This window comes from Rhamphochromis longiceps, linkage group LG23 (assembly GCF_057381845.1).
Source record: "Rhamphochromis longiceps isolate RC_006_pf linkage group LG23, R_longiceps_female_GT1.1, whole genome shotgun sequence".
NCBI lineage: Eukaryota > Metazoa > Chordata > Actinopteri > Cichliformes > Cichlidae > Rhamphochromis > Rhamphochromis longiceps.
Genome location: NC_140578.1, coordinates 11,597,987 through 11,612,593, shown reverse-complemented (window position 1 = coordinate 11,612,593; position 14,607 = coordinate 11,597,987). Strand labels below are relative to the sequence as shown.

Sequence of the window (14,607 nt, the reverse complement as noted above, 5' to 3'; positions counted from 1 at the left end):
AAGATTTTGAGTTGAATTTCCGCCCAGTCGGGAGACATTAATTCAAAGCAGGGATGTTTATCTGAAGCTTGGGCACTACTCACCAGTCTGTTACCTGCTCTATAGTCAAACCGGCACTGATTGCAGTCATACACTACAGTCACATTATGATAGAGCTGCTGGAAGTTTGAAGACCGCTTAAGGTTCAATCCAGCTGTGTCAGACATTTACAATCTTAATTGAACTCCGTTTAGTGCTTTAGTGCAAGTGTGGAACAGGTATATGCACCTTGTTTGGTGCAGCGTGACAGGGCAAAAAAATGCTAACAAAGAAACCAGTTTGAAGGCTGATCTGAAGAGGAAATAAACAGCAGGTGCTCTTTCTGCTAGACTACGCTCTAGTTTACAGCTGTCTATAGTAAGCTTTGGCTTTTCACTAAAACAAATCTAAACGCAGTGATCTCGTGCTGCTGGGTCTGTATATCTGTTATGTGAGATAATGGAGTTACCTCTGCATAGGTAGCTGGAATGTCTGCTTTCTCTACACCGTAGTAGTGTTTACAGTTGGTTGCTGCTGCAACCTGCAGCACCACCTGCCCTACTCCTGCAAATATGAAACAATTTCTTTAAAAATACATAAACACACCAAAGCTGCCAGACTTGCTATTTATGCTGGAGTTCTGAATCTTACAATTTCAGACATTTTCATAGTTCTTAATTAGCATTTTTATCCAAGTAACCACAAACACACTTTACTGGAGTACTTTTAAGAAACAAAGACAAACTTCAGGTGCTTCTACTAAGTGGTTAGTATAGAATGAAATGTATAACAGCAAACTAACCACTGCCAAGGTCAACAAAGGTGTCTTCTTCCATCATTTCCATTTCATCAATAATCTGGGCCACCAGGTCGAAAGAGGTCTCTCCGTACACCTCGGGGGAGAAGGGTTCATAGTTGTTGAGCTTCTCTGGGTCGGTCACTGAGTGGTTGTACACCTGCTGTAAGATATGTCTCAGCAGCCCATTGGAAGGACGCTTGTTTAGCTTCATGGGCTGGGTTGTCCCTTTCCACTGTAAAACAGGATTTGCATCAATTACATAGCGCCCCCAGAGAGTGCACTCCATCCCTTTTAGGAGTTTTCAGACTCATTGTAAACGGTATCATCTTAACGTATTTAATTATTTTTCACAATTAACCTGCACACATGATAATGACAAAGCAAATACAGGCTTTTTGAGTGGTTTGTACAACTGTTAAAAATAAAAGACTAAAATATCCCATTTCAATAAATATGTGAAGCATTCACTTAATACTTTTGCAAAATAAATAAATAAATAACAGCCTCAATTCTTTTGGGAAAGATCCCACAAGGTTGGCAAACATGTCCTTTAGATTTTTCTCTATTTTTAATGGTACAGTTATTTGAGCTTAATCCCGGTGGATGGCAAGTATCAGTGAACATTTTACGTTTCTGTCTGTTTTATGTAGTTTGGGTAAAAGCAAAGGATGCACATCCACCATTTTTTAATCGAATAATAAATTTGATAAATTGCTTCTCTGCACTTTGACACTGACATAAAAAATACATTATTGAAAAATATGTTCAGCTGCCTTTCTAAGGGGTTACGAGTCCCATGGACAGGATCCAGCTTGGCTGACTTTGACCACAAGTGCTGAGAATAAACCTTGCTCTTCTCAATGAGCAGCTCCTCCTCACAGGTGGTTTCAACTGCCAAAAAACAGCTACCATAGCCTATGTCAGTCCAAGACAGTGGCGTTGGAGTACGATGGGGGAAGAGACTACTTGGAGAGGCAGAAAAATGATTTTAAGGGCTGCCAGAAAGGCACCCTGGTCTGCATGTTGGCAAGCAAAGATAAGACAGGAAAGGCCCAGGCTAGTTAAATAGCAGAGACTACAGTTTACTAGTTTTTACTCTAATATTCATCAGCAGCTGTAAGACCTTACACAGACACATATCATATTTATGACCAGCTGATTTAATTAGCCCTGTGTTAGCCTTAAGATGGGCTTGTGAGGGTATATACTCTGACTTCTACCTTTCAACAGCTGGAATAGGCTCCAGCTCTCGAGGAATAAGCGGTTAGGGAAATGTACTGTTGTATGGACAGATGATTTAATTAGTGCCAGGTAGACTCCAGACAATCTTTAGAAGTTCCTAAGTGATCTCTGAGAAAAGTAGCATGCACCAGAAATCAACAGCAAAAGGTCTGAATACCTGTGTAAGTGGACTATTTCTTTAATTACTGCAGTGGAATGTAGATAAGACAGCACACTAAAGAGTTCTTACCAAAATCCAATAACTGAAGGACAAAGATAGACCACCTTAGAGAACACTGGCTCTGATATCCTACTATAAATACTCAAAACCAGAATAAACAGTTAGGGGAAAATGATTCACAAAGGGCACAGATTCAAAAGAACCAGGTTTGTGACTAATGTGCAGCCTTCTCCTACAAAACAGCAAGGAACTTTTCACATATGGACTCACCAGTTGATGAATGCTGTCAATGGCCCTGTTGTACTTGTCACAAAGTCTCTGCATGCTCTCAAAGCTGGGAGAGAGAGGCAACACATAAAATATGATCTCTATAATTTAATTTAAGTAATAACAGCACATTTCTGAGTGAAATAATACAGCTCACATGGGTTAACCCTAACTATCATGACCTAATTTGTTATCATGGCTGGGTAAAATTAATCAAGTCTTTAAATCTGACTCATAAACTAACTAAACTAATTATCAGAGACATCAATCTAACCTTCTGTCTGACTCACAGACTTTGATTTTACAGATACTGATGACATTATTTTACCTCTTGGTGTCATAGTCAATGAGTACATAATTTTCCATTGCCAGTTTGAGGTCTGGGATTTCCTCACACACCCACCTATTAAATAAACAAACATAAAATTAGGGCTGAACGATTATGGAAAATAATCTAATTGCGATTTTTTGCCCCAATATTGCGATTGCGATGCGATATGCGATTATTTTTTAAGGTATTTGTCTTCTGTATTATTAAACAAAGACAAGCAATACATCATATAGTATGGCCAATACTATATTACATTAATTTTAAACTGTTCTTTCCTGGAAGACAGACCTCTGTTATGATGACATGAGGTGATGCATGAATTGATGACTGACATTTTTATTTAACTTCTTCAATCACAACAGTATATTTGAACATACACAATAGTTTATTTTTAGCTTACAAACATCTGAGCATAAAGTGCTGACAAGGAACCCTGGTGTAAACATTAAAATGAAAGTCAGTACAATGTGCAGATTGCAGAAATATACATAAACAAAATCAGTGGCTTTACCACACTCAGTTTTTCGACATCTGTGAACTACTAGACAGTCATTCAATTAAAAAAATAATATTAAATAAATAAAACTAATAAATAAAAAATACACACATCTTACTGATCTCTGCAGTCAGTAACATTACACATAAAGTGCAAACATAATAGCAATTGTATAAACACACACACAAACACGCCTTTAAAGTTTAAAGGCGTGAAATTGGACGGTCTAGCCTTCTGATTAGCTAATCAGAAGGCTAGTTCTGATTAGCGTCACCGCTGTCTCGGTGGAGTTTAATAAACTCGGCCGTCTGCTTCTTGCTATCTAAAATATAACCAGACACTGGTGTAAATTCTCGACTGTCTCATACTTCTGTTTAATAAGTTTTCTGTTTGACGTTTAGTCAGCTGTGTGAAAACCAAGGAGGAACCCACCCGGGGGATTAATAAAGTTTTATTTTATCTAATCTAATAACTTTAATCTCAGCCAAACCGATTTACTCACGAACAAACAAAACACTGAAAAAAGCCCAACAATAACATTTTTAGGTTGTCTAAGTGACTTATATATTACGTTTAACCCGAGCAGCGAAACTCCGCGGTGATCTGAAAATGATGTGCCGGGAGTTGTGCCGTTCTCGGCCGCATCAGTAACCCTCGAGCTCCCGGCTAGCTGTCGAGCTGGTGGGTAGCAGACGCCTCTGAAAACGTCGAAGCACTTTTGCAAATATGGGATATCTTGATAAACCGAGCAGATATTTGATGTTTACACAACTACTTTCTCGCCTGAAAATATGTTAAAAGTTTATTTTGTGACCCAGAAAGATTAGTATGAGTAATTTTAAAACTTAGTAGCGGCCGCCATTGTTGGAAACTGGAGTTTGGCTGGGCCGCGCTATGAATTCTGGGATATGGTAGTAATTTGGACAGCCTTCGGCGCGTCGCTGTGACGTAATCGGTCTACAAATGCGGCCTCAGGAGGATGCAGCCCATGAATTGTATAATATAATCGCAGTATAATCGCAGCCTTTGCGGTTAGAAAATTGCACTTGATCATGTCGCGATATTATCGCAAATGCGATATATCGTTCAGCCCTACATAAAATCACTACTAAATCAGGTCTTTGACAGTCATGTGCATGTAGGAGTATCGCAGGACGGAAACATCGCTTACCGAATGGTCTCGATGATTTCATGAGCAGCATCATGGTGTTTATCCTTAAAAGGGAGGGAGAAAATATTACAAAAACCACACCGAGAATAAAACATTTCACTCAGCAGCACCACAAATTACAGCTTTTAGATGTCCTTAAACTCCAAACACGACCACTCAAAACCAGTCTAAACAAAACCTCAACACTGCTGAAGCCATGATAGTTTTAGAAGACTGATGTTTAAGTGGGGTGTATCTAATAAACTGACAGCTGAAAATAAAATACCCTAAACTGTCTTCACATCTGACCTTACAATACCACAGCTCAGTAAATCATAGGTCAAAACACTAATACAATCTCATCAACTGACAATCATGGGAGGGAAGAACTCCCTTTTAGCAGAAAAAAACTGTCAGAATCAGGCTCAGGTGGGAACAAACACCTACAGCGACCAGAGGGAGTGTGAGGGGAAAGAGAAGACAAATATTTAAATGGTAAATGGACTGAGTCTTATATGGCGCTTTTCTACGCCGGGAATACTCAAATACTAAAATAATACTCTATACAACATGCCACATTCACCCATTCACACAAGTACTGTCATCTATGCTGTTAAGTGCTTACTACCACTCACTCATTCATACCCTGACATATGCATCAGAGAGGAACTTGGGGTTAATATCTTGCCCAAGGATATTTAGGAGGAGCCAGGGATCAAACCACCAACATTCCGATCAGTAGATGACCTGCTCTACCTTCCTGAGTTACAGCCATTTACCACACTGAGTATTGTCGTAGTGATCATAAAAAGAAAGAGGAAGTTCCTCAGATGGTTCAAGGTCACCTGATTTAAGCTACATTAAACATTTTATGATGTAGCCTAAATCAGGCCTAATTTCAGAAGCACAGAGTCTCTGTCTCCTGAACCCAAAATGTTAGCTGGTTCCACAGTAGAAGGACATGATAGGATGAAAGGTGGTGCTACATGTAGGCAAATTGCTGACTGGCTGAAAAGCAGGCCTGAACAGGAAAAAGAGTGAATGGATTGGTACTCATATAGTGCTTTTGTACTGTGCACTTTTTACTACAAAGCTCCTTCACCTATTCCCACACACATTCATACAACATCTAATCACACTGATCGAAGCACTGGGTAAACACACGACGCCAGTATCTTGCACAAGGATGTTTCAACATGCAGCCAGAGATTGAACCACGAACCATCTTGCTGACAGATGACCTGTCCTATCTCCTGAGCCACTACCACCACCACTCAGTTTTTTAGTGTTTGGGAGATTCTGAATGTGCATTAGGAGGATTATGTGAATGCAATCGCAGAGAAACAGGGGTATTGCTTCATCACAGTAGCTAACCGCAGGGAAAAACTCCTGATATGTTTATGGGGAAATAATCAGTTTAACAGAGTGCTTGCTGAGCCAGTATTGTACTGAGCATGTGTTAGTATAAACAAGATGTGTGTAAATATATGGTCTGGCGATGTGCGTATGCAATGAAATGCTGATTAGCCATGGGCACATGCTGCTTATGTTAATTAGCCACGAGGAACTGTTCTTGTTATTAATGCATGTTAGTCTGGAGAACGGTGTAATGTTTAATATTCAGAGTTTCCTTTAACCAAATCATGATCCTGTGTGCAACCCTGCAGCAAATGCATTTATAGCCCCTAAACATATTTTATGACTCATGAGTCTTTTGCTGCATTAGCTCTGCAACGGATTGTGTAACAGACCCTGGAAAGGTCGGATTACCTGCTGAGCGACAGTGCCTGTTAAAACAGCATTTCCAAATCCAGCAGGAATGTTAATGAAACCGTTTTCTATTAAAAAAAAGACATCGAGTGGAGGGAAAGTAAATATGACATGCACACTAATATGTGTGAAGGTAAGGTATAAAACTGCTGGATGGGAGTTTTGATCATTATAAATATAATTAAAGAGAAATTACAACAAAGGAGAAAGAGATACTGTTCAGTGCTCGCAAAATCGCTAGCCCGACGTCCCGGAGCTAGCGATATCTCTGGTCGGGTGACCAAAATCCATCTCAGCCCCGCCCGTCGGGTTATCATATAGCCTGACGGGCAAGGCTGAGATAGATTTTGGTCGCCCGACAGGCGATATCGCTAGCTCCGGGACATCGGGCTAGCGATTTTGTGAGCCCTGCGTGTTGATTGCGCTCTTATTTCCTGAGGGTGTCTCCACAGCAGATGGATCTGCATGTTTGATTTGACGAGATTTTACGCCAGATGCCCTTCCTGACGAAACCCCTGCCTTTGAGATCATTAGTAAGAGTACAGCAGCTTGTGACCCCTTAAGGCCGGGTTTGTGTCTCCTCCCAGGACTGAACCAGGGATATTTCACATGTAAGGCAAATGTCCTAAACATTTCACCACAGAGCCACAAAAAGACCTTATAAAGAAATTATTTGAATCTTATTACCCAGTTAACGTGTTTAAAATAAATTAGTATATGTATCTGTCTTAATGTACTGTTCTAAGATGAGTTTTTATGAATTTCAATAACATCTGTTTGAGATGTTAATGCAGACTGTATGTGTCTATTTGAATGTATATAGGAACTTGAAAAAAATAGCTGATGCCAATGGGAACCCTAATGAAACTGGAGAGGCTGAAGCTATGCTCATGCTACATCCCGTGTCTCTGAAAATCACCCTAAGTTGGTCAGAAGCAAACTTGAATAAGATAAAAATCTATTGTATTTTACACATGCAGGGAAATTATATTCATTAATTTTAGCAGGAGTGCCTGAGCAGCTCTCTGTGAGTAACAGGACTCAAGTTGCATCCAGCACACAGGCTGCCTAAGCCTGTTGCCTGAGCTGACCCACTGACCCACTTTCCGTCTCCTGCTTTGCCAAAGAGAGCCTCTGCTGGAGAGAAAGAAAAGAAAGAAAGTAGAAAGGGAAAAAAAAAAAAATCTGAAGGTGAAAGAGGACAAAGGCAGGGAAAGTGAAAGCGAGAAGCGAAAAAAGAACTGTGAAAGGAAAGGGGGGCCTGAGAGAGGAGGAGAGCCTGCTATTTGTCAGCTGTTTGAGGCCTGGCACAGCAGCATGAGCTAACGGCTCTCAGCTCTCAGCCCACAGCTTCCAGCTTCCCGCTCAATACTACCCGCCAATACTACGCAAACTTCCGCCAAAACTAAAACATCCATGCGCACACCCTGAAAGAACCATGGCTAGACAGGAGATCTGTTAGCGGAGCACAGCAGTTAACCACATTATGGAGCTAACTATTAATGATAATGAGCTACAAATCTTCCTAAAACACACATGAGCAAAGCACTGTGTAGCTCTTAATATGGAAGCTATACAGAGTATGAAGTGAGCGAATCAGATGCAGCAGGGGGAGGTCACCTGCTCACACAAAGACGGCACACAGCAACACCAGTAGAGAGCTGCTGCTAAAAATAAACGCCGTCTGAAAGCTAGACTCAGACAAAAAGAACAGAGGACCCTCCTCTCCTCCCCACTGTGGGTTCAAGTGACGCACGTACTACTCCTCCTCTCCACACTACCTCTCCTCACAGATGCACCGTGGGTGTAGGGGTTTTACCCAAAACACTGCTCAACTATCTACACCGCAACACCCAATGAGAACAAATGACCAAAGTCAGGCTTTGTATAGAAATTTGAATACATTTTATTTATCAAATGGCAAAAAAGTAGTAAGATGAAAGAGCCTTTTTGTTTTAGCTATATCGAGACTAATCAAGCTTATTTATACCTCCATTTATGCACATAAGAATTATGCTCAGTCACCACTGATTTTGTAACAAAGAAGATCAAACAGACATATGAGTCAGATGTCAGTATTAGCATTTACTGCCTAAGAGCACAAGAGATTAGAGCTACAAATTTCTATGACCAATCTTTATCTGTTGTGTCACATCAATTTTGTGCTGGCTAAATACTCAGATGGTGCAACAAAGAGCTGAAAAGCTTTAAAACAGCTTGGTCATTTTTTAAATGAAATTTGTTTTTGTTTTCCCAGCACAAAAGGGCCAATGAATAAAAGCTACTTTAGTCTGCTCCCTTATTCACAAGGGGCTGCCACAGCAGGTAGCTCCACATGTTTGATTTAGCAGTTGTTTTATGCCGGACACCCTTCCTGGCACAATTCTAAAGGCATCGGTGTCTCCTCCGAGAATCAAACTGGTGATCTTTCACTTATTAGGCAAATGTCTAAACCACTACAAAAAGGGCGATGAATTAGAAATAAAATAAAAACTGGTGCCAGTACTCCTCACTAGTATAGACAGCATAACAGTTGGACATAGCCACCTCGATGTCATCCACTGGTTTGTGAAGTCCTGTTATGAAGCCTCCAGCTGAGCTTTTTCACCGTCGCCATCTTGGTGTTTTGAAGCCAGATGTGACGAGCAAGAGGTGGATATGACTGATCCTTGATATGCTCATAGCTTATCATGGCCCTTTCTGACTCTAAATCATTTTTTATAAATTAGGCTCAAAATTAATCAGTTGAAACTAGACACTGAGGCCATCAGTCTGATCAGCACAGTGTGTACAGAGCTTCTCAATGAAGAAGGAACCTATTTCTTCCAATCTTTTCTGGTATTTTTGCAACCAGACTTAGCCCCCTGGTGTTACAAAGAACACAGGCTTAAGGCACTCTAGCATCACACTTTAGACAAGGCAGGCATGTCCATCTTTGATAACATCTGTGGATATCAGCCAAACTCGTAATAATGATATCAGTGGTGATACAGAATTAAACAATCCACACATTCCTACTGATCATACACCAAAAGTACTTAAAACACCAGCGTATCTCTTAAAAGTGTTGTGTGGGGCTGCTTAGTACCAATACCTAGAACCAGATGGATAAAGAGCTGCACCACACCAGAGGTGCTCTTCATATGGAAGCATTTACAGATGCACAGATGTGGGGATTTAGTGAGCAAACAGCAGATGAAAGACTAAACAAAAGAGATCAGAGAACATCTTCTTTGCATTTTTTCTATGGGCTTGGTTCACTAAAAGCACAACTTACACATCAAAAGCCTGTAACACCATGTTGTGTCTATCATACACAGATAGCAATGTGCTCGTGCTCTGTAGGTGTGATAAGCAATCCTAATGTGGTGCAATGTAGGAGTGAAGAGTAAATGGAGTGGGATCTGCTGTTACCACCAAGAAGTTCAACAAAGGGAAAACACAATGAGTTTTAAACGTGACTGGGAACACATACTTGTATGTGAATTCTAATAATACAGCATTGCTGAACAGGAGCAGGCTCATATCTTCCTCCCTGCAGACTTGACCATATGGACAAGAGAGGAAGGGAGAGGAGAGGGGAAGTGTTTCCCCCTTTGAAAACAGGAGGAGAGCACCGCATGAATGGGCTCCATATCACACAACTCCACATGCATCAGCTGTTTCTAATTCAACACATGACAGTATAAATAGCTCACGCAGCCCAATGATGTATTAAATTCCTGACATGTTTGTCCTCCTGTTTATCTTTGCAGACCATAACATAAGGAAATGGGAGGAAGGGAGGGAGGAACTGTGAGTGTTATCAGAGTCTGGCATAGTGCAAAAAGGGAGGGTCAGCTCTGTCAGGCAAAGCAGGGAGGGAGTGCCTGATTGCATCGACAAGCAACTCTGACTCAACAGAGACTGAAACGGGTGATGGGACAAACACACTATGATGGAAGTGAAATAACCAGACTGACAGACACAGTGCAGCGTGGGGGTGGGGGAAAGCGCCACAAAGAGACCCCACACACGCATTCTCATAAACTCCGCTATCTTCTCACCGCAATTACTATAAATGAGAAAGATAGTTCAAACTAACTACACACCACTGAAAAGGACCACAGAACTTACAACCGCTTCCCCTTCCGCTTATACTGAATGAGTCAACTGCAGGCACTGACGTGCTGACAGCTACATGGAAATAAAATTAAGAGAAGAGAGAGAAACGTGTCTCTACCAGGCATGATTGCTATCACTGCACAGAGCAGACTGACTGATGGGGGTGGTGGGTCCACCTCATGTACAGAGTTAACCCGAGCAAACACAAGTCAGCTGCTCTCGCTCCTAAAACTATGCTGGGATAACACACATACACACACAGAAGGCAGTCTAGGAATGCCAACACTGCTATTCAGATGTGTACAGACAGGAGTTCAAAAACCTACTGTGTAACCATCGGAGATATGGTGTGGTCTATGTGAGCAGGGAAAAAATGTTCGGCCATAAAATAAGTTAGGGACAGACTAACAAAACGGTGGTCCAATTTCAAAACAACCTCCGATCAGTGGCTGTCACTGTTAGTTTTATTAGCTACGGTCAAATGTGCCGTAGGATCTAAGTGTCTACAGTATGACAAGGAAAGAACGGATTGAAATAATCCAGGTATGCCATCAGCCATGGCAGAAGGCTGATACAGCACGTCTGTCACCATCCCAACCAGTATGACCCGATTCTCCGGACGAGCGTGCCACGGCTCTTTCTGCTAGCTAGAGTTAGCGCACAGCTAACGCGGCTAACAAAGACTAAAACAAAAGGCAAAGCTTAAAAGCTACAAAAATTAAGCTTTAAAGTTTAACACTTACATATACTGGTAACGGCCATGGATACCCAGCGGGTTCTGCTCCAACCGGCGATTTGAGCTTGAGCTCCAGCTTTTCTCCCATCCTACACTTCACGGCGGCTTGGCTGTGGTGGATAGCTAGCTAGTAACTGCTCTCTGTTAGCCAGCTGGTCGGTTAGCGAGCGACTTACAACGAGAACATTTTGTAAGAAAAACGTTCAAACGCGTAAAATTAAAAAAGACGTCGACGCTGGTTACGTGGCAGATACACTCACGATGCGTTCAAGTGTATAACTGGATATGACTCGCTGTTCTATTTTAAATAAAATGCCTTTTTTATGCCCACTGGCAATAACACCGATTCCGTATCGCCGCCATCTTGCCCGGCATGAATACTTATGGCAAGGGGCCACTGGCAGCGGAGGGGACGCAGACGTCACTGAGCCAGCTCACGAGCAAGCCACCCCTTCCCAAGCTGCGTGAGAACACCGATAACATCACGACTTTTTTTTCCATATTAACGCAGGAATATTTACGCAGAGCCGGCAGATACATGATAAATGATAACAGTTCGTTTTAATGCTAAAAACACATTCGACTCTGATTCTCAACATAATACACTTTTATTTACCCATAAATTATAAATATAAATTATAGCTTTAAGTAAATTAAATATAACGCAAATAACAATGCAACGAGTACTAATAAACACATTCTGTTTTACACGTTTTTATGTACTAGGTGTTGTTATAGAAAGTTTATATACAAATTCAATATAAAACATTGGAAATTAGACCTAAATATTATTTTACCAGCCTTTAATTCAATTCAATTCAATTTTATTTATACAGCGCCAAATCACAACAACAGTCGCCTCAAGGCGCTTTATATTGTAAGATAGATCCTACAATAACACAGACAGAGAAAAATTCAACAGTCATGTGACCCCGTATGAGCAAGCACTGGGGCACAGTGGGAAGGAAAAACCTCCCTTTTAACCGGAAGAAGCTGGCTCTTACACATATCCCTGAGGTACACCAACTGTATAATGCAGTTTGCTCATTTCCTAAGAACAGCTAGAAATGTGTAGGGTTGTATTTTGGAATCTGTATCGAACTCAAAGAGCTTTCCAACTGTTTCTCTGTCTATACTCGAGGACTCTGTCACCCAGTGCTGATGTTTTGGAATTTTAATTAGGTCTTTACTACTACTACTAATAATAATAATGATAATGATAACTTTTCTTTTGTTATCATTATCTATTTGAAGACTACCCCTGTTAGTTAATTTGAGCACAGATCTGTAGCTGACTATAGGCAGAGATGTGCAAACACATGCATTATCAGCAGCCCAGAGTCTGGATCAAAGGCCTAAATGAAAAACTCTGTCAGTACAATATTTACCAAAGATTGCTGTTGTTCACAAGACTTACAGCTTTGCCCAGGAGCCTCAAACATCTGCATGTAAAGACTTTAAACGGCCCGAGGAATTTCATTTATATTTTAAAACTAGTAAGTCGGTTGGCTGGAAAACAGTTTTATAGAACAAAACCAGCTGTTTGATATGTATGACGGAAATACAGAAATATTTCTTAAGGAAGTTCTTCAGTATTTATGCAGGCAAGTATCTACCTACCTATGGCTCTTTATAAAACAGTTGTTTATACACTTCTGTGCACTTGCAAAACAGTTAAACATGGATATGTGTAAGAAACTGGGCACATCTCATTCAAAATTGATGGTGTAGTTGGGGAGCTAATTATAGTAAAATTGTTTTTTACTTTATGTGTGACGTGTCCACAGTGAGTGATGATTTATAATGGACTGTGGTTGAGGAAGGGTTGGGTTACTACCCGGTCAAGTCACCATATAATTTTCATAATCTGTGTGCCTGTCTTTTTGTTCCCATGCAGCACAATGTTTGCTGAAAAACAATACAATGCACTGAAGGATGTGCAGAAGCATCTATGCTACTGTAGTCATGTGGACTGAGCGCGGTTATGGGAGAGACATTTATACTTTCATGGGTTATGTTGCTGTATTTTTTATTGAATGAGAAATTACATGTGAGGATAAGTGGATGAGCGAGTACACAGTTTAAACAATAGATAGAGCGAAGAGAGAAATAACCTCAGCTCATTCACAGAAAAGTTGTCTGATTCAGCTCAACAGAGCCAGCATTGTTTACAAGAAGGTTCAGTCATCTATAGCCTGAATGTGAACAGAGACTGTAGTTCAAATTTCTGGCCTTTAGCCACAAAACTGCACCGTACCAGATAGACTGACAGGCTATGGTATCTTGATTTTGAAAGCATTAGATCCAAGAAAAATAGCTATGACTGGTGAAGTGGAATGTTTCTATTATACTCAAAGAAGTCATATATTACCATATAAATGGGAATGTGTCTGCCTGGTGCTAGACGTCTCTTTTGCCAACTGATGATGAGGATGCAGCATCTGGATGGAGATCAGCAATGAAGGAAGAAACCTCCTGATATTAGAAATGACCCTGAAGGTCAGGCAGTCGATATGAAGCAGAAACCCGTCCATAATAGAGGAGAAGACGCAGCAAGCTGCCAGTTTGGCTGGTGCTGCAGAATGAATAAGAGATAATCAAGATGGTAAACTCCCAGGTCAAAGAGCACTCAAGAGAGTATTATGGGGAAACTAGCTTTCCCTGGTGGATTCTGTGGTTAAGACAAAAAAAAAAAAAAAAACACAATAGAAATTTCAGTGAGACGAATGCAGCTGGTCAAAGCTTGAAGGCTTAGCAGATGTTTATCGCTGCTTCACGTTCACCTGTTTTGTCTGAGACCATTTGCACTAACCCTCTCATGTATCTGAGAGATGAGACTTTTCACACCTATGTCAGAGCAGACTTATAGTGCCAACTTTGAGGAACCACTGATGCATTTTAAAAATGCAACTGTCATCACACACATCAGCTGCTAAAATCAGCAATGTTTCAGCCAACTTAGGTGTGAAGACTTTCCTAAACAAACATTCAGCTAATGGTAAAGCAGCTGGTTTGTTTTTAGAATCCTCATTAGCATGAGCTTTATCTGTAGCTATTATAAGTGTCCGTATACTTAAAGGAAACCAATTATGCTCATTTTTAAACCTCATATTTTCATTCCTGGACTCTGTATGCTCCTTATTTATCTTAGCAGCCCCTCAATCCACCCAGAGTAACCAGCGGTTACCATTTGAGGGCTCCGAGTCCACCCACTGTCAGAAATAAACTGTTCTAGCTGCTCCGTTTTTAAGGTCAAACACCCTTCTTCTGCTTGGCTGCACTTTTTAAACAAAAGAAATAAACACAGTGGGTGGGGCTTCCTCTGCTCACCTGGTTCTATTAAATTCAATATAATTTTATTTATACAGCACCAAATCACAACAACAGTCACCTCAAGGCGCTTTATATTGTAAGGTAGACCCTACAATGATACATACAGAGAAAAACCCAACAATCATATGAACCCCTATTAGCAAGCCCTTTGGCGACAGTGGGAAGGAAAAACTCCCTTTTAACAGGAAGAAACCTCCGGCA

At 40.8% G+C, this 14,607-nt stretch overlaps 1 protein-coding gene across 6 annotated transcripts in view; it reads right to left on the bottom strand.

Moving 5' to 3' along the window:
- The window catches only part of dot1l (DOT1-like histone H3K79 methyltransferase), a 30,141-nt gene extending 18,666 nt beyond the window's left edge, over positions 1-11,475 (bottom strand). For 3 of the 6 annotated variants that reach the window (XM_085399103.1, XM_085399107.1, XM_085399104.1), the window contains exons 1-6: positions 11,081-11,475; positions 4,485-4,528; positions 2,815-2,889; positions 2,490-2,553; positions 821-1,049; positions 488-582 (exon numbers count right to left, since the gene is read on the bottom strand). In XM_085399103.1, coding sequence (XP_085255229.1) covers positions 488-582; positions 821-1,049; positions 2,490-2,553; positions 2,815-2,889; positions 4,485-4,528; positions 11,081-11,161 — 588 coding nt within the window. In that variant the 5' untranslated portion in view covers positions 11,162-11,475. Of the gene's footprint in view, positions 1-487; positions 584-820; positions 1,050-2,489; positions 2,554-2,814; positions 2,890-4,484; positions 4,529-11,080 lie in introns of those variants that run through there. The other 3 variants (XM_085399105.1, XM_085399106.1, XM_085399108.1) reach the window with 3 other exon arrangements.
- Positions 11,476-14,607: the final 3,132 nt, after the last annotated feature.